This window comes from Lichenostomus cassidix, chromosome 14 (genome assembly GCF_008360975.1).
Source record: "Lichenostomus cassidix isolate B80296 chromosome 14, HeHo_3.0, whole genome shotgun sequence".
NCBI lineage: Eukaryota > Metazoa > Chordata > Aves > Passeriformes > Meliphagidae > Lichenostomus > Lichenostomus cassidix.
Genome location: NC_139495.1, coordinates 1,984,137 through 2,008,051, shown reverse-complemented (window position 1 = coordinate 2,008,051; position 23,915 = coordinate 1,984,137). Strand labels below are relative to the sequence as shown.

The window sequence follows — 23,915 nt, the reverse complement described above, 5'->3', positions numbered from 1 at the left end:
AGCTGATCCAGCAGACCGGAGCGCGGGAGGACGCTTGGGAAAGGTTGAGGGATGGCTGACACTGCAGAACCTCACCTCGGGGAGCTTCATCATCCTTCTGGGATGGTGTGTGGAGCGAGGCAGCGCTGATGTGATGACAGGGATGGCTGTGAGCAGCGATGTTGGAGCAGAACCCCGCCGGGACACCGGGCAGGACCCGCTGGGCACCGACAAGGATGGATAGCCCTGAACTCCAGCCAAGCTGCCGCCGGGAGCTCGGGGATTATTGGAGTGGAAGTGAGGAGCAGATGAGCCAAACATCAGTGCTGCAGCTTTCCAAAGTAATTACCTTCTCCCGACACCGACGGGAGCGCGGCAAACGCGGATATTTTTATGCCTTCCAAAAGGGTTTATTGCTCAGAGCGCAAATTTCCCGCTCCTCTCGCTCCCTGATGAGCAAACATCCACGAGGAGGGTCAAGGAAGGGACACTCAAGATGGATTTGGCCATTCCCCTGGAGCCAGCCACTAGGAGCCAGTGTTGTTTTGTCCGAATTAAAGCCAATCCAGAGCAGGGATTTTTTTTCCGGGAGCCTTTTTTCCACGGGTGAGACAAAAAGTTGATTTGCTGAAAACAAAGCTTTTCATGGCAAGGATTATTTTCGTCCAACTTTCTGGCTGGAAGGGAGCGAAATTGCAACAACACTTCCAAATTGCTGCAGTGTCTCGTTTTGACCTTCTCAGAACTGGAAACTTCAGGCTTTTGGCTCGAGAAGTGGTTGTGTCATGAAATGCAGCTTGGGTTGGGATGGGTAACAGAGCTTGGCAGCAAAATCAGGCCCTTCCAAGACAGTTGCTCTAGAGTGGTGGTTTTTTGCTTTTTTTCCAATTTTTTTCTAAGCCTTAAAGACTCTGACAGGGAAACTTCTCACCCACCAAACTGCATCAGGGAAAAATTCCTTTTCCAAGCACAGTGAAAAGGAATTTTCACCATGACCCAAATCAGCTCTGGGGAATCTCCACTCCTTTTGCTGCTGCAATTATTGACCTTTACGTCAGTCCAGCATTCCAGAGCCAAAAGGTGACCACATGGAATTGCAGGAGGATCCAAAATGCTCAGGAATCCCCAGAACATGGGAGGTGATTGGCAGTGCTGGTCTGAGGATTCCCCATTCTGGATGTGGAGGCTGGAATGGGAATGGCCATGCTGGAAATTGTCACCAAAAATGACCACAGAGGGGGATTTCACCCACAAATCCCACTGGCAGGTCCCAGGGAATGCTCCAAAAAGTCCAGATCTGAGTCTAAACTTCATAATTTCAGATTCAAATCATCATCCTTGGGCTGCAGGATTAAGTTTGCCACTATTCAAGGGAAAGGCAGGAACTGTGTGGGATCAGCTTGGAAGATTTCAGCATCCTTGATTTTACAGCAAGAGCAAACTTTGGCTGTGGGCAAAACACGTCCCACTTCTGCCCATTTTCAAGGCCATATTTATGCTGCAGAATATTCCAGCCATTCCAAACTATGCTTTTATTAGGGACAAACCTCAAACAGTTCATTCCAAGTTCAGACAGACAGACCAAAAAAAAAAATAATCCTTTCCTAAATAGTTTAGGTCTGCAAACCTCGGCAGCCCAGTCCCTTTCTGAGAATCAAATCCTCCTGGTTTCAGCAAGGAGCAGCACAACCCCCAGAGCCCTTCTGGAACTGAGAAATCCAATAAAAGAGAAACCCATCATGGTCAAATTATCGATGGCTCCTCCGAGCAGAGAATGGAGTGGAATTTGCAGCCTCGGATTCTCTTTGTGCACCTGAATTGCTGCAGCTCTCCTAGGACTGGCATCTCTTTGTGCCTCTTTTTCCTCTTGCCAGTCTTCTCCCTCATCTCCTCTGATTGCTGCCTCCACCAGCTGCTATTTTACATAATTTAGGCTCAATCTCAGCAGGACAACTGGACACCTTTCTGCTCTGAAACTCGGCAGAAATAATCACACCTGCATTCCTCACGGTGGAGAAAAGGACTCTGACACACCACAGCCTTCCTGCTGAATGCCCAGGGAAGTTTCCAGAGTAAAAATACATGTTTTCCTTCAGAAATTTCCCTCTCCAAGCCCAAAGCAGCTCGACTTTTCCCTGAGCTGGGGGAGCTGAGAGTGGCAGAGCCCCGAGGAGCAGTAAACAAATCCAGAACATTGAGTCTCATAAACATCCTTTGCACTTGGCTTGTTTTTTTTCCCTAGTCCCGAGCCTAAAGCTGTCAATGGGACTCTGAGCACTTGTTTATGTTGGCTTTTCTGCTCTGTGTTTTGAAGTTCAGCCTGCAGAGCTCTGACCAGGCACGGTAATGATCTGTCAATCCGTGCTTAGCTCCAGGCACTCTGTACTTCCTCCCCTCGCCTCATTGTTGGGCAATTATAATTCTCCAATTCCCAGGTATTCCAGCGGAGTTCACCTGTCTGCAGCACTGTGTCACGGAATTAAAAGCCTCAGGGAATTCAGGGCACAGGCAGGGAGAGGGGAGAAGGAATCCAGGGACTTTGTGGACAATCCAGTCCCACTTAGGGACACTTTCCACCATCCCAAGGTGCTCCAAGCCCTGTCCAACCTGTCCTTGGACACCGCCAGGGATCCAGGGGCAGCCACAGCTTCTCTGGGAATTCCATCCCAGGGCCTCCCCACCCTCCCAGGGAAGAATCTGAGTATTCCCTGGGCAAGGGACTCAGAGCTCAGCACACACAGGAGGGACAGGCTGCCCTGCCCTCTGCAATCTGCTCCTCTCCATCTGCACCTCCATCATTCCTGCGCCTCTGAAGCAGCTGGGAAAAGGTTTTCCCAGGGATTTCCAGGAGCCAGGGCTGTCAGGGGATGTAAGTGACACCCCAGCAGAGATGAAGGCTACGCTTTGACCTTTGTTTTTCTCTCCTCCTCCCTGCCTGTCAAGGATCAAACCGAGCAATTCTGATATTTCTGAGGTAAGTAAACAACCAAGCGGAGCAAACAAGCAGAAACCCCCGAGCAATTGAAGACCTGGCTGCTTCCTCCTCTGCATTCCCTGCCTTTACAAAAAAAAAAACCAAAACCAGGAGTAATACAAGTAGGCTTTTCAACTCCTGCATTTGAAAAAAAAAAAAAAAATCTCCTGTGTAAACCATTTGGATGAAGTTTATTTACTACAAGATTGGGCTCTTCATGTCTTAAAATCAACTTCAAACTGGTTTAGTCAGTCTAGACCACAGGAATTGCCTTCCTTTATGTGATATAATTTTCTAAAAAAAAAAAAAAGGGGTTTGGATGGTGTTTTCCCAGGCTCATGAGCACAGCTCAAAGTTATTCCTGCTCTCTGGCCTTGGAAAGGGATCAGGGACTTGAACCAGGATATCCCAGCCCTGGAAAGGGAGATATTTGCTATTTTGGGGTGCCACTGCCCCGAATTTAACAGCCAGACACAACCACAACCTCTCAGAAGCACAAGTCCTGCTCAACAAGGGTTTCTCCGTTATTAATGTTTCTCCTAAAAGTTGTGGCTTCAAGGAGTTTGTGCTTCCCACTGAAAAAAAAAGTTTCACTGAGAGGTTTCACTCTGCTTCAAAGCAGGCTGGGAACAGAAGGAAAAAGAGATCTTCTCCTCGTGCCTGCTGATGGATGTTCCCTCTCTGGGTTTGGAATTAAAAATGGGGAATTTATTCTCCCAGTCACCTTCGCTCTCAGGTTTTATGCCTCCCTCTAAATGGGATCCTTCATGTGGAGCGATAACAATTTAATTGAAGATAACTGATGGTAATTTTTCCTCCTTTCAATTGACCTACTTGATCTCCTAAGGCTCTGAAAAATTCCTTTTAACTCTCTGCTCCGTGGTTAATAACTCCATACCCAACTGCATCTGCCAGGTGCAAAACTCTGCTCCTTCCTGGAGCTGCCAACAGGACTTTGGGGGGTGGAGGCAGCTGAACCTTAAAAACCAGAGCCAGTGGAGTTCCTGTTCTGCAAAACTAAATATTCCCAAATCAGACATTCCATGGGATTTTTGGGCTTTCAGGTTCAGGTTTGGATATTGGGAAGGAATAATTCCATGTGAGGGTGGGGAGAGGCTGGGATGGAATTCCCAGAGAAGCTGTGGCTGCCCCTGGATCCCTGGAAATTTCCAAAGCCAGGCTGGACAGGGCTTGGAGCAACCTGGGATAGGGAAAAATGTCCCTGTGGGTGGCACTGGATGGCATTTAAGGTCCTTCCAACCCAAACCATTCCAGGATTCCCTATCTCCTGTCTAGTTTTCTCCAGAAGAATCCCTGAATGCCACATTTTCCTCTCCTGCAAGAAGAGCCCCAGAGCAGTTTATCCTCTGGGATAATCAACTCCACCAGAGCTTCCTCCGGAAGCTTCCCGGGCAGCAGGTCCCACATGGCAGAACATATTCGCAGTATTACTTTCCCATTTCTCAGTTTCATTCAGCAAAATGCAATTTCATTTCGAGCGACACAAATGCCAGGCAGGATTAGATCAATTGCTGCCTCCTGCAGCCTCTGGAGGACGAGACCTGGGCAATCTGCAGCGTTAGCAGCAGCAGCAGCACACGGGATGTTTGGGGAAGAAGCCAATCAGCGGGATTAGATCCGCATGGAGGATCACTGGGAGCGACAGCCGGCTCAGAAATAAGCCTGAGCATGGCAAAAAAACCCAACCAAACCCTATAAAACAATGCCCCAGAGCGGGATAGAAGTGCTCAGGTTGAGTTATTAAGTAAGGAGTCACGGCAGGAAGGAGCAGAATCACAGAATCACAGAATAGAAGTGCTCAGGTTCAGTTATTAAGTAAGGAGTCATAGCAGGAAGGAGCAGAATCACGGAATCAGAGAATCAGAGAATCAGAGAATCAGAGAATCACTGAATCACAGAATCACAGAATAGAAGTGCTCAGGTTCAGTTATCAAGTAAGGAGTCACGGCAGGAAGGAGCAGAATCACGGAATCACAGAATCACAGAGTCACAGAATCACAGAGTCACAGAATCACTCACAGAATCACAGAATCACAAAAAAATCACAAAATCACAAAATCGCAGAATCACAAAATCGCAGAATCACAGAATCGCAGAATCACAGAATCACAGAATCATAGAAGTGCTCAGGCTCTATTAAGTAAGGAGTCATAGCAGGAAGGAGCAGAATCACAGAATCAAAGAATCACACAATCACAGAATCACAGAATCACCAGGTTGGAAGAGACCTTCAAGATCATCAAGTCCAACCTAACACCTCAGCTAAACTAAACCATGGCACTGAGCGCCACATCCAATCTTTTTAAACACCTCCAGGGATGGTGATTCCACCACCTCCCCGGGTAGACCATTCCAATATTTTATCACTAAAAATAACCTCCAAATAAGCAGGGAATGGCTCCAGCAATTCCCCAGGAACAGCTGGGAGAACTGGGCTGTGCACATTGGTCCCACCTGTCGGGAAAATGAGGGAAAATGGGAATATGCCTGTGCTGAGGCCAGGGAATGTCTCCTGTGCTGGGTGCAGGGATCATCCTCAGCAGGATGCACCAGGAGATGCCTCTGGCAACTTCCCAGCATTCCAGAACCTGTTCCCAGTGCCTTTTCCCTGGAAATAGGAGCAGGATTCTCTCCACTGCCATCCCACCCCGCATGGCCTTGGCTCCTTTAAAAGCCTCTGGCCAAAATCCAGGGAATTTATCCAGCCTGAATCATTCCCATCCATATGGCGAGGAGTCCTTCAAAGCAGTGGTGGGTCTGCCAGGAGGGAGCAGGGCCTGGCCTGACTCTCATCCAGTACATTTGGCTTCTCCCCTTGCCGTAAAAAATTCACATTCACACAAGGAATTACATCCACACAGTTCCTGCCCACTGAAAAGCTGTTCTTGACCACGCTCTGTGCTGGAGTCAGTAATTAATGGCCCCAAAATCATCAGCCCAATGCCTGAAATCAGCTTTGTTTGGCTGGTTAACCACAGAGAATTAATTAAAAAAAAAAATAATGCAGCATTGCTACTGATTTACGGTCCTCATTTTCTATATTAATAAATGTATTTTTATATTGAGGCTGAAGGTATCTTGTATTGCACCAATCAGAAAGAAGAACAAGGCTGTACCTTCTCCTTTCTGGTGTAAACTGAGTCCCAGGATATGAAAACTGGCATATTTAAGATTAGAATACACACAAACCCCATGGCATACGCAGGCAAAGAGGAACATGAAGACCCAGCCTGGAGAAATCTGCCCAAGAAATGAAGGTTAATTACGGAATTATTTTTTGGCAAATCCTTGCAGCCACACACCACAGATGCCCCAAGGTCGGCACCACATCCACGGGAGGTGGCAGGACATGCACACAGAGAGAATAAAGAACCACTTCCCACCCCTTTGATGATACTTCAGCAACAATTCCACGATCTTTATCCAGCTCCCAGCTCCCTGAAACTCCGGGATCAAAGACCTTTGCGTTGCCATTAGAGCAGGCAAATCCAATAGAAGTTGTTTACTTCGCCCCGAGTTAATGGCACTGGAAATATTTAATCAAAAAATGGACACACTCTCCCCTATTACTGCCAAGATGATTCAGAAGGGGCCACTTAAATCTGGTTTGTCAAGCCATTACTCATCCCCTGCTAATAGACCTTTATGGAGAGTCCCTTTGAAAAATGCACTTTGGTGATCCGCGGGTTTCGCTCCGGCGTCGGGAGATGGAACACATCAGGAAAACACAGCAGGGGCTGCTGCTGCTGGGCAGAAAAGGTGGGAATGTGTTCAGGCTGTGTTTGAAAAGGACCTTGACTTAGTCATCTTTGCAGAGGAGAGGAGCTGGAGTGGCTGGATGGGGAGAGGAGTTCAAGGAGATTTTCCCATTCCGGAGAAAAATGGGAGCTGGTGGCTGTTCCCGACCTCTGAGGGCTGGAGTGGGAGATGAAAAGATGGGAGATGATTGGGAGAGATTTTCTGAGGTTCAAGGGGCTCGGAATGAAAGGAGGGGAGAAAAATGTTGGAGGGCACCAGGAGAAAAGCTGGGGGTGTTCCTCATCCAGGCACAGGGAGTTCTTTATGGGTTTCCCTTTGGGACACAGAATCCCACAATGGTTTGGGTTGAAGTGACCTAAAAAAATCAGTCAGTGCCACCCCTGCCATGGCAGGGACACCTTCCACCATCCCAGGGTGCTCCAAGCCCTGTCCAGCCTGGCCTGGGACACTGCCAGGGATGGGACAGCCACAATCTCTCTGGGAATTCTGCACTCCCACCTGCACAGGGAGGAACTCCTTCCCAATATCCCACCTATCCCTGCCCTCTGGCAGTTTGAAGCCATTCCCCCTTATCCTGTCACTCCATGATCATGTAAAAAGTCTCTCTCCCTCTTTCCTGTCAGCTCCTTCAGGTACTGGGAAGCTGCAATTCAGTCACCCCAAAACCTCCTTCAGGCTGAACAATCCCAATTCCAGTTAATCCCAATTAACCAGGACATTCACCTTCTTAATGGCATGAAACCTCTGACATGGGAACACTTGATCCTGCCTTAGACCTGAGGATGGACCAGCTGAGCTGAGCTCCATTTATTGGGATTTTTGGGACACTGGACTGAAAAGATCCCTGGGGATCTTAGGATTCAAGCCACTCCTAGGGTAGATAACCCCATCTTGTCCCCTTTCCCACAGGCTGGTGAAGCTCAGGGACATCCTGTGGGGACAAAACAGCTGGAGGAGCCTCCAGCCCTTTTGTCTCCCCAAGACTGGACTGCACTCGGTTCATTTTTTTGTGTGAAAATCCAATTTTCATTCAGCTTCCCAAAGACAGAAACACTCCCAAAGAGCTGGAGATTCCAGCGGCATGGAAATGATTCTCTGCAAACCCACATCTGCAACCCAGGCAGCAGGAGAACAAATCCAGGGGAAATCCACCTTTCCTCCCCTCCAGCAAACCCAAAGCAACCCCAGCAATCATTCCAAGCTTCTTTTTGTCCCGGAAAACACAAAGCTGGGACAGCCTGGGATGCTCCAGCCTGCAGCCAAAGCTGGCAGATGGGAGCCTTGGAGCTCCACGCTGCTCTGCCCAGTGAATTATTGATCCCTTCTTTCAGCCACGAGCACCAGACTAAAGCAGCAATTAAACCCCAAGCACGAGGATCAGAGGGAAAAAGCGAAAAGCCAAAAAGGTACAAAAGCAGAGGCTGGGTTTGCCAGCAGCCTCCAGCGTGTGCAGCTGGCACTGGGAGTGAGCCTGGGAGCTCCTGCTCCCAGATTCCCGAATTATTATAGATATAATAATTCCAGAGTTGTGGGAGCACAGGATGTCCTGAGCTGGAAGGGATGCAGGAGGATCAGAGTGCACAGACAGCCCAACCATCCCTCCTGAGGGTGTTATCCAAACACCCCTGGAGCGCTGGCTGTGCTCATTCCCTGACACCCTCTGGGGAAGAACCTTTTCCCAAAATCCAGCCTAAACCCCACCCTGGCACGGCTCCAGCCATTCCCTGACCCCAGAGCTCCCCACTGCCCCTCGGGAAGAAACTCCAGGCCGTTTGTGTCTGGGGAATTTAAAAATAACAGCAACCACTGCCATCCCTCCTGCTCGCTGAGACAAGAGCCGTTTGTTCTGCTGGAGCAGGGGAGGAATTCCTCCAGAGGTCAGGGAGGAATTCCAAGGCAGAGCTGCCCTTCAGCACAGTGGGATCACTTGGAATTACCAGTGGGAGCAAAGAGCAGCAGAGAGCTCAGAGACTCCTGCTCCTCGTCACCTCTTTGCATCCTAAAATCCCATCCTGGAATCCCATCCAGCCAGAGGATTTGCAATTCCTGGCAGAATTCCTTGATTTCAGAGTTTGGAGATGGCCCAGTGCTCCCACGTTTTCACTTTCCTGACAAAAAGCCCCAGTGAAATGAAATTCTGTGAAAGCACTGCCAAGATTCAGAGCTGACCAAGGATCAATACCCACAGCAAACCACAGTGCTGACTTTGCAGTCTGGTTCCCTTGTCAAGTTTATTCCTAACATTGAGAAAAGAACACCAAAATCTGGAAAACAGGGCTTCAGAGCGAGGAAGTGACTTTCCACTGGATTTTTCTCATTCCTTTTCCAGGAATGATGCCTCACCCCCAAGCATGCCCTGGGTTTCAGTGTTTTCATTGTTATGGAAACAAAATGATACAGGAAAAAAAATAAATCAGTGATTCTAATTTTACATAATGGCATAAAATCACTGCTAAAATAATGCAATCTGACTGTATTAGCCCTAATAACAGCAGCACTAATTAAAATTATTGCAATTCCCCATTACTCTGAGGCTGGTGAGCACCTGAGACTCTCCTCAGGCAGGAGTGGATGGGTTTGGTTCTGGGGGTCGTTAGTTCAGCCTTGGTGAGCTGGCCAAAGGGGGCTGTTAATGAACACTAATTACCTCCCGCTAATTATGGCAGTGATAACAACACCTCCCCAGTCATCCCGAGCATCCCAGGCTCTGCCATGCACATCCCACATCAGCTGGGGAGGGGCAGGGACAGCTCTGACAAACAAATAAACAAAAAAACGAGGATTTCCCTGGATTCCCCATCCCTGGCAGTGTCCAAGGCCAGGCTGGACAGGGCTTGGAGCAACCTGGGATAGGGGAAGGTGTCTGTCCATGGAACAAGATCCCCTTCAAGGTCCCTTCCAACCCAAACCGTTCTGGGATTATTTCATTCGCAACTTTCTCTCTTCCATGCCACAGTCAGGTTTTCCTGCTGGTTTTTCCCAGCCCTGCTGTGGCTCTGAAGGTGAAACATCTCCCACAGGAAGATGAGGAGCATCTCCACGAGGAGCAGCCACAGAACCAGGGATGCTCCATCCCTCTGCCCTGCCCAGGGCTTGGATCCACCTCCTTCTCCCAGGAAAAAGGCAAACAGATCCACATCCCCCAAGCAGGGGCAGAACAGGCAGCACAAGGCTTAATTTGCAGAGAGTGGGAGTGAAAGAGAATTCAGATTGCAGCTCCTGCCTGGTGGCTTTAATAAACTCCTAAAGCTCCACCACCAGCCCTGGCAAACACCGAGCCCTTGAGCGAGCCAGGAGCTCACAAACCCTCCTGCCCTGATGGAAATCCTCCTCGTGGGCTTCCAGAGCAGACAGACCTTGCTGAAAGCCGTCAAGTTATTTTATTTGTGGCACCCACGGCGGATCTCAAGCAATTATTTGCTCAAGCCCAGGCTGGAGGAGGTGGCAGGGTTGCCATGGCAATGAGCTGTCATTGCCGTGGTGACCACGGGCTGGTGGTGCTGCTGAAGCACCCTGACCTCTGCCCAGCCGAGCACAGCACGGAATTTCCTCCTTCCCTGCCTGCTCGTGGCTTTTGTTGGAGTTCAGCCCCAGCCAGGAGTGGCTGTGCAGAGCCAGGGAAGCATCCTCAGCTCGGGGCTGCCTGTGGTCCCCAACCCTGGATGAACTTTGCCTTCACCAAGCCCAACTCCAGCCTTGGCTGCTCCCGAGCCTCAATCCATGAACTTGAAAATGAAGCAGAGGAGTTCCAGCACTTCATTAGCCCGGACATCAAAAGCAAATTAATCTATCTGCGTTTAAACCTTTTAAGGGAGGTCAGGCCGAGAGGCAGATGTGTTAACAAGGTGCAGCAGTGAGCTGGCACATCAAAAAGCAGCTTTGCACAGGTAAGGAGTTCACCCGGATTTCGGTGGAGGAGGCAGAGCTGAGCCTGTCTCACTCCAAACCATCTTCAGATTAAAGTTGGTGTTATCACAAAAGCCTCATCCCGAGCTCACATGGCAGAAAATTGTTGCATCTCTGCCTTTGAGAGCTTCTGCTCCTTCCCTTCCCAGCTTTTCTGGCTGGACACACATTCCTGCCCAGCTCCTGATCCCACTGAACCACTGCAGGAATTCCTTCTCAAATCGGCACAACCCTGCTCTCCACAGCCCCACAGTGGTTTCCATGGAGATGCTAAAAAAACCCCAAAACCAAACCCAAACCGGTGCGGAATTGGGAACAGCAAAAACTTGGGAGAGCAGCAAAGGCTGGGAGAGAGGAGGGAATTAGGGAATTCCCTAATTCCAAGGCTCCAAGCTGCAGGGAATGAATAGGGTCCCAGTTTGGCTCCACTCACAGAGTTATGGAATCACAGAGTGTCCTGATTGGAAAGGACACACAGGGACCATTGAGTCTAACCCCTGGCCCTGCACACACACCCCAAAAATCTCACTCTGAGCATCCCTGGCAGTGCTGTCCAGACACTCCTGGAGCTCTGGCAGCCTCAGGCTGTGCCCATTCCCTGGGCAGCCTGGGCAGTGCCAGCACCCTCTGGGGGAAGAACTTTCCCTGATGTCCAACCTAAACCTCCCCTGGCACAGCTCCAGCCATTCCCTGACCCCAGAGAGCAGAGCATGGAGCTGCCCCTCGGGAGGAGCTGCAGATCCTGAGGATTCCTCTCCCCTCAGTCTCCTCCAGGCTGCCCAAGGCATGGAAAAGCCCATGGCCATGGCCAAAACTTCACATCCTGTTGACACAACCCCCTCCAGCCACACAGAGCCCAAACCAGAGTGCAGTGACCCTAAGGAGACACAGCCACATCCTCTCATAAGTCTTCCTACTCCAAGCACACTACTCCCGAGTAGATTTGATACTTTCCAGACCAAATTCATATTTAAACAAAGGCCAGAAGCTATTTTGTCTCATTTCAGCAAACTTCCCCTAAAAATCATCCAGCCAGGACTTCACACTTCAGCCAAGGGGACAGTGCCAGGGTGGCAGGGGACACGGGGCAGCCTGGGGGACAGCAGAGCATCCCTGCCTTCAGCCCCAGGAACTGGGACAGCTGGAGAACACCCAGAAATGTTCTGGAGCATTGTCTGCCTCCCGGCGAGCGCTGACCCCTGGGATCTGAGCATATGGCTGCAGCCAGCCTGCTCAGTGCCAGCCTGGCTCTGCAACCATTAAACCAACCCCTCGAGCTCCTGAGCCTTCATTCTCCCTCTGGATCATACAAGGGAAAAGAATTCCATTTGGGGTTCTGAGAGTTTCCAGCCAGGATATACAATGAGAAAAGTATTTGCTGCGGATGATGATAAATAACCCCAGGCTGGAGAGGCTCAGTGAAGATCTGTTCTTCAGGCGGGTGTGATGACACAGAGCCTGCTGCAGGGCTGGTTTACAAGCTTTCCCCAGAGCCCAAACTTGTTAACCTTCATTTCCCAGCGTGTTTGCAGAGGAGTGACAGCTGCAGCCATGAATCCAGAGTTAAAAAAATCAAATATGGATGAAACCCTCTGCTGTTACACACTGACGAGCAAGGAGGAGAGAGGGAAAAAAAAAAAAAAAAAGAGTGGGAGGAAATCCACGGCGTTAAATCATTTCTGAAATACAAAAGGACTTGTGCAGGTCGGGTGGGGAACACCCACTGGAAGGTTTGCTTCCCTTGTTACCTGTCTGGGAGGCTCAGCCTGCCTGTCCATCACCCCTGCCAGGTGAAACTCAGCCTCAGGAGCTGGGAAAAAGCTGTGCTCGGGAAAGGAAGAGCTGAGGAGCATTGCCCAGCCATCAAACTGCCCACACTGCAGCAAGAGAGGGATTCCTGCCACTCTGGGGGTGTCTGTTGGTGCTGGGAGCCTGGCTCTGGGAAGGGAGGGATGCAAATCCCATCATTCCAGCCTGGAAAGAGGGAGCACAGCCAGGGAAAGAAGCAGAAAAAAGGGAATGGCCTTTCGGATCTCTTTGAGCAGCACTTTCGGGGGTCACGAGTTGTTCCCCCCCCATCACCTCTGGCTCTCACACTTCCAGCAGCACCCACAGCTCCAGTCCCCAGCACAAACTGGGATTCCTGGCTCCAAATCCTGCACTTCCCTGCTCTGCAGCTCAGCCCCCTGTCCCCTGGCACGGGCAGCAGCAGGAGCTGCCAGCGCTGCGAGCACCACATCGGTAGCTGTGCTTCAGAGACAGCCGAGATGGGATCTGTGCTCCTGGCAGCTCCCAGAGCCTCCAGCAGCACAGTCCCACACAGGCCACGCCGAGGAGATAATTGCCCAGCAACACACGCTGCTCGCAGCCTCCCTGCCTCAAAACCAGCTCCCGCAAACGCCTCCCAACCCTTTGTCCTCCCAGCAGCAGTGATGGGGTGAGTGATGCCCTCAGGGTGGATGTTTTGCTCCTGAGCCCTTCAGGAATAAAAGGAAAATGCTGATTCTCTCCCATATCTCATTCTCGCCCAGTGCTGTGATTTATTTTGGTTTATTGATCGGGTTCGAGGTGGGTTGGAGCTGTGGGACTCCTGCCTGCTGTGCCTGGGGGACAGAGCTTTGTCCCCCTGATGCCACCGCTGCTCCAGGTGCAGCTCTGGGAGCAGCCAGCACCCTCTGGCCTCCCAACCCACCCCAATCCGAAGGAACAGACCAATCCATGTATAGTCATGTCGAGAGGCAGGGAATTACAGGATCCTTCTGTCTGCAGCAAAGCCAATTCCCTTTGGAGTATATAAAATTAAATACTTTTTTTTCCCTTTTTTTCCCTTTTTTTTTTTTGGTGCTTCTCTCTCTCTTTTACTACAGTCAAAACTTCTGGATTTGTCTGTGTGTGGGACAGGGAAAGGAGATACTGATCTCTCCAAGGGATCAGGCAGGAGAGAAAACTCCTGGGAAAAGTGGTCTCCTGGCCCATCCTCCCTGCTCTAAAAAGCTTTACCAGCGATGCTGCAAGGCCTGTGCACAGTGTTTTTCCCAAATTGGGAGTCAGGCTGTCTTTAGGGCTGTAAACCAGACAGAGCAAACAAAAATAGAGCTCGAAAAGAATGCGAGCAGGGATGCCAAAGCTCCCTCATTTCCAAGAGTCTCGCTCCTCTCAGATCAGCTTTCTCCCCCCACCTCCAAACCCACTCCTAAAAAAGCATCCCCAGCTTGGAACACAACCCCCAGAAGGAGCTTTCAAGGAGACATTTCCAGCTTCATTCATAATTCTGGGAAATTTCATTGTCCCAGGTGGAGAATCCTGGTTAAAACCTGAGGAAAATGCATGGCAGGGAATGGAGCTGTTCAGCTTCCCAGGTGGAAGGAGCTCCATTGCTACCCTGAGCATCTTTAATCCACTCCTGGCTGATTTTTCCATGCCTTTTCCATGCCTTCTCCATGCCTTCCTAACATTTTCTCAGTTAAATCCACTTTCAGAGGTGCAGAGCTTTGTTCCCAATCCCAATTCTATTATTACTTGCAATAACCCAGAATCACTAATATTGGAAAAGACCTCTGAGCTCATCAAGTCCAACCTTTGACCAAACACCACCAACCCCCATCACGAAATGCCACATCCAGGGATTTTTCCAACCCTTCCAGGGATGGTGACACTACTGCCCTGGGCAGCCCCTTCCTGGGTTTAACCACCTTTGAGAGAGGAAATGTTCCCTAAAATCCCACCTGACATCTGTCTGGGAGCCCCAGGAGGCACAGAGCACATTGCAATCCTCGCCTTAGGGAACAAAAAAATCCAAGGAAACAAAAAGATGGATGCAGACAGATGGGGAAGTGTGAGGAGACAAAGAGACAGCTGACAGTGGTGCTCCTGCAGCAGCAGCATCACATCCCTCCTGTGTCAATCCAAACCACTCCTTGCTTCCCAGGATCCTCTCCAAGATGACAAAGTTTTCCTCAAGGATGCTCTGGCTGCCTCAGCCTTTCACAATTCCCTCTCTGCCATCCCTGCTTTTGTCCCTGCCTTTCCTGGAGGTCCCTGGGAGGATGGAAGCTGCTGCCTCATGCTGGGGGACCTGGCTGGGACATGGTGACATCCTTGGAATCCCTGAGCTGCCACCAGGCAGACACTGGAGCTGCTCCTGAACTCACCCCTGTCTCCACCCCACGGAGGGAGAGAAGCTGAGAAACAGGAAAGGTCTTTGGGATATCTTTGAGAAGCACTTTTGGGGGTTTCAGGTTGCTCCCCTCTGGCTCTAACTCTTCCAGAGGCACCCACAGCTCCAGCCTTTGGGACACAGAGTTTGCTCACCTCATCAAAGCCACCTCCTCTCCCAGCCCCACTCCTGGGTGGAAAGCACAGAGCTGGCAGCACCAGGAAAGCTCAGAATCAACACAGCCCTGCTCTGTGTCTGCAGCAGCCACTCCAATCCAGACCTCCTCCCTGTCCCCTCACCGTGCCAGAGCTGTGTCACAGCACAGCCACTGCCCAGCTGGGATTGACACACATTCCTGACGGAATGCAGCTGCCAGCAGCACTCTGCTCTCATCCTGGGGGTTGAACTCTGCTTGGTTTATTTTACCTGCCAGCTGAAATGCAAACAATCCGGCTGTGGCCTACAGGGGGTTCAGGGAATGTGGGCTTGGCCCGGGATCAGGGCACTGGGGATGTCTCTATGGGATCCAGATGAAAAAAAACCCATCTGGGAGGGTTCTGCATGCTGAGGGACTGAGCACATCCCTGGAGAGCTGTCACTGTCACCTGTCTGAGAAGCTGTCACCTCAGCTGGGATTTATATCCCAATCCCTCCCCATGGAGAACAACTGATGGCATCAGTGAGGGGAAACAACCGAACCACTGGCAGTGGGAAACGTGTCTGCAGTTCCACAGGGAATATCTGGATATTCCCATGGTGCAGGAGCACATCCAGAGGAAGCAGCTCTGGCTGGCAGTGCCCTGGCTGCTCAGAGTGCCAGTTAGGGGTCAGTTGTGACCCCAGGCCCTGCCCTGGCTGCCAGCTTTGGGGTCAGTTGTGACCACAGGCCCTGCCCTGGCTGCCAGCTTTGGGGTCAGTTGTGACCCCAGGCCCTGCCCTGGGTGCCAGTTTGGGGTCAGTTGTGACCACAGGCCCTGCCCTGGGTGCCAGTTTGGGGTCAGTTGTGACCACAGGCCCTGCCCTGGCTGCCAGCTTTGGGGTCAGTTGTGTCCCCAGGCCCTGCCCTGGCTGCTCAGAGTGCCAGTTAGGGGTCAGTTGTGACCTCAGGCCCTGCCCTGGCTGCTAGCTTTGAGGTCAGTTGTGACCCCAGGCCCTGTCCTGGCTGCTCAGAGTGCCAGTTTGGGGTCAGTTATGACCCCAGGCCGTACCCTGGCTGCCATCTTTGGGGTCAGTTTTGTCCCCAGCCCTGCCCTGCAGAGGTGCTGCTCCTGTCTGCTCCGAGGCACAGCAATGCAAGGAGCTCCAGGATCTCTTTCCCTTTTATAGTAAAAAAAAATATACCAAGAACATATTATCCAAGAGAAGGAAAACAGAGCAGGGGAGGAGTCCTTAAATTACAGAAAAGGGGGAGAGAGGAGGCTCCACGTGGAAGGATGTGATTTATCCGTGACAATGATCCAACACCGAGCCAGGACACCTGGATTTTCCCTGCCAACACGTGCCATCAGCTCATGTCATCCTGTCTCTGATCCCTCATTCCCTCTGGGGTGGGAATGACACCTTCCAGGTGGAAATCTCCATGTGGAAGTGCTGCTGCCTCTGAGCAGAGGGGATCCCCAGCCTGCTGCTGAGCTGAGGAAACGGAGGCCTGGATGTGCAATAAAAACATTTTTGGGCACAAAAGATGGAAAACAGCCCTTTCTTCCCAAAGTTCACCAGGCAAAGCCCTTCCCAGGGGTGAATACAGCATTCAGGTTATCCACAAGTTGTGGAAAAAGCCAAATTTCCATCACAGGTGTGTTTTCTGCTGTCCCAGCCAAGGCTTGGGGAGAGTTGTCCCCTCACTGTGGGACAGCTCAGAATGCAGGTGGCACAGCCCAAACCCAGACCAAAGGACTCCTGAGGGCAGAGTGAGTCTCACACCATTTCTACAACAACCACAAACACACTGGGTTGAGTTTTCCCAGGCTGGGCTGGGGGAATCAGTTTTCCTCAAATTCAGCCAGCGTGTGACTCTTTAAAATTGGATCCTGCAAAAAATCTGGAAGAGTGAACAAGTTTTGCCAGCTGAAAAGAGCCAATCTCAGCTCAGGGGTAGCATTTTATTGACTCACAACTCAAAAGGAATTTCAGCAATTTGCTTCAAACGCTGCTGAAAAATTCCGCTCTGCTCTCTGAGTAAGTGCTGAGCTTTCCATGCCAAACCAATTTTTCAAGCCAAAATTGGCAAACGCTAAAATAGGACGTCACCGCTGAAGCGAGCGCTGCCTTCAATCACACAGAATGACTTTTACTCCAGAATAATCAAATGTTCTACTCAAAACCAACACTCCTCTCCCTCTGAACGAGCCACGGACCGCTGGGTGCCCCTCAAGGTCAGCTCCAAGCTGCTCCAAAGACAGCTGCTCCCAACGAAACGCGCCACGGCTGAGGGATCAGAAAAGCAATTAAAAGCTCTTTGAACAGCAATAGCACGGAACAAATACTAATTTGTACTTCTCTGCTGAGAAGCGAATGTAAAATAACGTTTCTAGTGCCATTTGATGTAAATGGAGCCTTTTATGTGGGATCATTACAAGTATCAACAGCTCCTTCGGTGAATTCTTCTGGGAAGGCGCGAGGGGGGCTCCCGGATCATTTCCCTCCACAGGGATGACACCAGCACCTCTCCTGGGCAAATGAAGGGCTCTGCCCTACTCCTGGATGATCACAGAGCTGGGAATCGAGGCAGGCTGAAGGAGGAGCAGTTATTTCCTGAGTGGAGCTGACTCTGGGGCAGAAAGGAATGGGTTTGCATGGGCAGAGAGGCATCTGGAACTGTCCTGGGATGGGATGCCAGTGATCCCAGCCCAGCATCCCAAAGGCACCCAGAGGTGATGCCTTTGGAGTGCCCTAGTGCTGCTGCAGTGCCGTGGCACATCCTCAGATCCTCTGGAGAGTTGTCAGCTGCAATGAATGCAGAACAAACTCATCCAATGTTCTGAAATTGCCTGGAAGATTACTGCAAGGATCGCTTTACTCTCTGCTCTTGGCTCTCCTCATCCGTGGGAGTGCTCATTGTGCCGGAGATGGACAGATGAATAAAGAAATAAAGGAATAAAGGAATTGATAAATAAACAGGGCACAGGAGGGACAAATCACCCAGGGACTCCAAAGTAGGCAAGGAACTTGTCAGAGGGCAGGGATAGATGGGGGATTGGGAAGGAATGCCTCCCTGGGAGGGTGGGGAGGGGCTGGGATAGAATTCCCACAGAAGCTGTGGCTGTCCCTGGACCCCTGGCAGTGTCCAAGGGCAGGGTGAGTGAAGCTTGGAGAAACCTGGGATGGTGGGAGGTGTTCCTGCCATGGCAGGGATGGACTGAAATGATGTTTAAAGTCCCTTCCAACCCAAACCATTCCATGGGATTGCTGGAATTCCATGTCTGTGCAGGGCCAGGAGCTGCATTAATGATCCTGTGTGTCCCTCCGAGCTCAGGAGCTTCTGTGATTCCAAAGACCAAGAAAGCCCAGGAGCCCAGCGGGTTTTGCCTCCAGCCTGGCACCTTCCAGCCACGATTCCCTCCTCCACGAGGCTGGACGATGATGCTCCACTGCCTCAAGAGGGCTCCGTGAGACTTCTCTGCAGAGCTCTGCCGCGTCCCAGGATGAGACAGGGAACAGCAGGACCGTCCCTGCTCCATCCCCCTGCCCACCCTTCCCACACACACGGGGTTGATGCCTTGGCTCTGATCAGACCCAACAAAAACCTATTTTCTGCGTCACATCTACCTGCAAAGCCACCACTGACTACTGAGATGTTGGGGAAGAAAAGCAAGAAGCCACTCATAAATTTTATAAAAGGCATTGGGAGTTTCCCTGTGGGCAGTGGGGTTTGGGATGAGCTTCCCTGGGGCTGCTGCTCTGGTTTGTTTGCAGTTTGATATATCCAACAAGGACCAAAAATAAACGGCCAAAGTCAAGGGCAGAGAAGCTGCTGGAGCTGTTTCCCCCCTGAATAAATGGTGGGATGGTTGGTGGGACAGGTTTCCAGAGAAGCTGTGGCTGCACCATCCCTGGAAGTGTCCAAGGCCAGGCTGGACAGGGCTTGGAGCAACCTGGGACAGTGGAAGGTATCACTGTGGGACTGGATGAGCTTTAACCTCCCAAGCCAAACCATTCCAGGATGGTGTGGTTGTGTTTTCCAGGGATTCAGGGCCCAGCAGATCCCATCCCATGCTGCCATCAGCAGGCTAGAGCTCAGGCTTCCCAGGATTCCCTAAACTCTACTGCTGGAGAAACATGGAACAGCTTGGTGGGAGCAAGGAAAACTGAGGAGAGAAACAGAGCAGCTCCTAAATCCTTCTGATTTGGGGAATGGCCTCTAGATTGCCCTTGGGAGGAGGGAGAAGAGGACAATGGCAACACCCACATGTGGTTAGAGCCTGGGGGAGGCTCAGAACTTCCCACTTGGAATGCCCTGGGAGCAGAGGTGGCTGGGCAGCATCTGTCCCTCAGCCTCATCTGTCCCTCAGCCTCATCTGTCCCTCAGCCTCATCTGTCCCTCAGCCACCAGAAAGCTGTGACCACACAGCTTTTCCTGGCAGGCTCACGATCCCAAACAGAGCCATTCTCCCTCGCCTCCATCCCAACCCCACGCTTTGCCCAGACACCTCCATCTGCTCCCCACAAAGCCAGCCCCACCCCGAGCCTCGCAGCCAATTCTCACACGAGGGGGGCTCCCAAATCACCCCGCTTTGCCCACAGGTTTCTGTGCCAAATCTGGGAGCCCAGAGCCGATTTTATAGGATTTGGACAGTGCCTCAGCCCCTGGGACGCTGCTGGGAGGAGAGGGCTTGGCTGAGGTGTCACCAAGTCAGGCTCTGACAGCTCCACGCCTCATTATCCTGGTGTCCCAGGCACGTGGAGCAACTTTTACAGGTTTCACTTCCAAATTCCTCCCTTTTTATTGGGCAGTGCCTGCGAGCTCAGCTGGCAGGAATCTGACGCTCCGCAGCCAAAAAGCTTCAGAATCTTTATTGCCACTGGCTTTGAGGTGCCCTAAAGCTGATCTTTTACAAGGTAAAATCCAATAAAAACCAGCCAGCTACAGCTCTCCTTTGTTAGCAGCGAGGCTGTAATTATCACAGCTTGCCTCTAAGGGAGGGATTGGGGACACACTCCATGTGATCCTTGGATTTTCTCCCTGCTGCCTGCCTCAGGTTTTCCCCCAGCTCCCATCACGGCAATATCCAAAGGCTGACAAAGCTGTATCCGCCTGACAAAAGAGTATCCATGCAGAAATGAGGGATGAATGGCCTATTCAGAAGCCATTGCCAAGGTGTATTTCCCAATTTTAGAACTTCTCGCGGAACAACTAAGCAGGGTTCGACAGGGAGATGACAGGGACAGCTCAATCTTTGTCGGATTTGGACACTTTGCTGTAATTCTGATTTGTTGCTGCACGGCTGGGGTTGTGTTTTAGCTGAGTGCTGTTTTTTTGGGAAGGGAGATATGTCTCAGCCTAAAATAGCGAGGGTTAAAGCACGGGAGTGGAGAGAAAATGAAGCAGCAGCACTCCAGAGGGCTGTTTGTCATGGTCCTGAGCAATGCTTAATCCTGGGAAATGATGGAGAAGGAGATGCAGAGCCTCTTGATCTGCCTTTGGGTGTGTTCCGCTGCTCTGCCTTTCCTCCTCATTCCCAAACGGACAGACCACAGGAGAGAGGAGGAGCTGCTTTAAAAATAACCCTGACCTGGTCATGACCCTGCAGAGACGATTTTGGGGGATGCATTTGATCCCAGAAGATCAGATCCTGGCCTCACTGGGATGCATTTCCTGCACCTGACACAGAGGAGGCACCAGAAATTCCCGAGGAAACAGTGCAAAATTGCCAGTTTTTCCAAGAAGGAAAAGCCCAGAAGGGCAGGACTTTGCCAGGGTGACATGCTTAGGTGTCACAGCCCCTCCAGTCCCAAGCTGTCCTCAGCTCCAGCACTGGGAAGAACAGCACCATTCCTCCTCCCTCCCTCCAAACACTCCAATAAAGGTCTCCTCGCACCCTGTGAGAGCAAATTAAAGCTTTTGGAGCCTTCAGGGAGACACTCTTTTTTTTTTTTCCTTGCTGCTTTTAGCATTCCCTGATAGTTTAAGACTCTAAATAAAGATCCACATCAAAGAAGAAATCCCTGTGTGGGTTATCTCCACCACAACCATCAGACCAAAGGTATTTCCAGCACAAAAATTCCTTTTTGTCCAAACAATTCCAAGCCAACGAGCAGCCAGGCTCTAAGCAGACATATCCAAGTGTCCCACACCCCAAAGGATTCTCCTGAACCTCACAGGATCATCTCCAACCAGCACAAAAATCATGTCAGCTCCTCCTGACATGGCTTGGAGAGTGACCCCAACCACCCCTGCAGGACACCTGAACCCCAAACCCCAAACCCCAGGCACTGACCTGCTCGTGGTACTCGATGCCCATGCTGAGGGTGTTGATGAGGATGGCGATCATGATCCCGCGGTTGAAATATTTGCTCTCCACGATCCTCTTGAGCTTGGTGCCGAACGCTCGCCACAGCTTGGCCACCTTGTTCCTCTCCTTGGCTTTCTTCTTCCTCCTCCTCCTCCTGCCGCGCTGCTGCTGCAGCTGGTCGCGGTGGTCGCCGTGCCGCAGGTCCTGTGTGAACTCGTAGACGCCGTTGCTGTCCGAGTCGCCGTTGCTGTCCGAGTCGCTGAGGGCGAAGTCGGGGTCGTCCAGCAGGCTGGCGCAGAAGGGACAATCCTGCAGCTCGCAGCTCAGCCCGGCGCCACCCATGCTGGGCAGTGCTCCGGCCGTGCTCAGCCCCGACAGCCGGCTGGGCGTGCGGCGGAGACCTGCGGGGACAAGGGCGTGTGAGACACGGGGACACTGAGGGACACTGAGAGACACTGAGAGACACTGAGAGACACCACTGAGAGCCACCAAGAGACACCCCTGAGAGCCACCAAGAGCCACCACTGAGAGCCACGACAGACCGTGAGATACCACTGAGAGCCACAGTGCACTGAGAGCCACCAAGAGCCACCACTGAGAGCCACCACACACTGTGAGATACCACTGAGAGCCACAGTGCACCAAGAGCCATCAAGAGCCACCAGTGAGAACCACCACGAGACACCACTGACAGCCACTGTGAGCCATCATGCTCTGAAAGCCACCAAGGGCCACCATGAGCCACCGTGTGTCAGGAGACATTGTGCACCTTGAGCCACCGTGCACCAAGAGCCACCGAGAACCACTACACACTGGGAGACATCGTGCACTGAGAGCCACCAAAAGCCACTGTGAGCCATTGCACACTGAGAGTTAAAAATGTTCCAAGAGCCACCAAGAGCTACCACGAGCCAAGAGCCACCAAGAGCCACCCCACAGCTCATCACAGGGGACAGCCCTGGGTCTGCCCAGGGCAGAGCAGCTCCTGCCACATCCTCAATAAATGCAATCCCAGGATTGTTAAGGTTGGGAAAATCTCCAAGGCCATTGAGTCCAAACCATGACCGATCACTGTGAGCCATGAAACTGCACTGGGAAGTGCCAGATCTGCTTGAGCTCTGAATACTTCCAGAGATGGTCTCTCCATCACCACCCTGGGCTGCCCATTGCAGTGTTTAGACATCCTTTCTGTGAAGGAATTTTTCCTATAACACCCTGAGCCCTGGCCCAGCCTGATGCTGTTCCCTCTCCTGCTGTCCCTGTTCCCTGGAGCACAGCCTGACCCCCTGGCTGTCCCCTCCTGTCAGGAGTGTGCAGAGCCACAAGGTCCCCCTGATCCCACTTTTCTCCAGGCTGAGCCCCCATGCTGCTCCCCACATTGATTATTCTCCAGACCCTAAAAAGCCTCCCAGCCATCCATCCTCCCAAGCAGCTCTGCTTTTCCCTCATTTTCCCCTCCTGATCCCTTCTCCTCCCTCCACAGGCTGAGGGGTGTCTCCACGGAGTGTGGCCCTGATTTTGTGTCCTGGGCTGAGGGAAGAGTGACCAGCCCATCCCTCCCTTTCAATTATTCCTGATTACCCCTGAGCAGGCTCCCGTCATTAACGATCTCCGAGTGCTATCAAGCTGTTCCACCCAATTTAGCCACCGCTGCTGTTTAGCTCCTAATGAGCAGGGAGAGGGACAAGGGACCAAAGGTGGCTGCAGACCACGGATCACAGCTCTGAGAGTCACAGAGTCCCCTCGGTCTCCTTCAGCCTTTAATAAAGCTCAGGTGGATTCGTTGCCTGAGGCACAAGGCTGAGTGTTCAGGTCGTTTTAAAATCAGAAATGTTTTGTGGTGCGAGGAGAAATTCCGACTGTCCTCCTGGAGCCAGGGAATGGGAGGACAGAGACAGGAGTAACTGGCATGATTTGGGTGGAACGGCACCCAGATTTGATTTCCTCACGTTTAGGAATCCAATTCTTAAGTTTCCTCATATTTAGGAACCTTATTTTTAGTCTCTTTATATTTAGGAACCAGATATTAACGGCAGGAACAAACCCTCCAACGTGAGCATGCACTGGGAGCACAAGATCTCTCCCACAAAATGCCATTTAAGCACCAATTCCTTGAGATCCAGGGATACAAGGCAAAAGGACAATTTCCCCTATCACAGACCCATGAAAAAGATCACCAAATCCATCAACCCAGCACCACCAAACCATGTCCCCAAGTGCCACATCCACACGTCCCTGCCTAGAGGTGCTTTGGGGACCACCGGGATGGGTTTTGGGTAGCCCAGGCTAAAAGCAGTGGCTGCTCCTGGCTCTGGGCCCTGGAGCTTGGAGCTCTCCCAGCAGGAATGCTGATTTCAGCCTCTCCTGGCTGAGCACAGAGGAGAAGGCAGCGCCGAACAAAGCCAACGCCTCCCTTCGCTTGAAAACTGGGATGTGACGAGAGTCAAACCACATTTTCCCCGTCTGAATGTCACAGGGACGTCGGTGGCCTTCAGAACAGCCTTGGAAGACAGGCCAGGCTCCTGGGCAGTGCATCAAAGCCACCGGGAGATTCGGGAATATTTTGCCCCTTGCACATCAGCACGGTGCTCCTGCCCAGGACTGATCCAGGGAGGAAAAGCTCAGGCCAGCCGCAGGAGCAGCACAGGGAGGGGGTTTGCCAGATGGC

The 23,915-nt window shown here is 51.6% G+C and overlaps 1 protein-coding gene across 2 annotated transcripts in view; it reads right to left on the bottom strand.

Moving 5' to 3' along the window:
- Positions 1–23,915, bottom strand: part of LOC146430600 (voltage-dependent T-type calcium channel subunit alpha-1H-like) — a 101,781-nt gene that overhangs the window by 48,026 nt on the left and 29,840 nt on the right. For both annotated transcript variants that reach the window (XM_085074383.1, XM_085074384.1), the window contains exon 8: positions 21,233–21,648. In XM_085074383.1, coding sequence (XP_084930509.1) covers positions 21,233–21,648 — 416 coding nt within the window. The remainder of the gene's footprint in view (positions 1–21,232; positions 21,649–23,915) is intronic.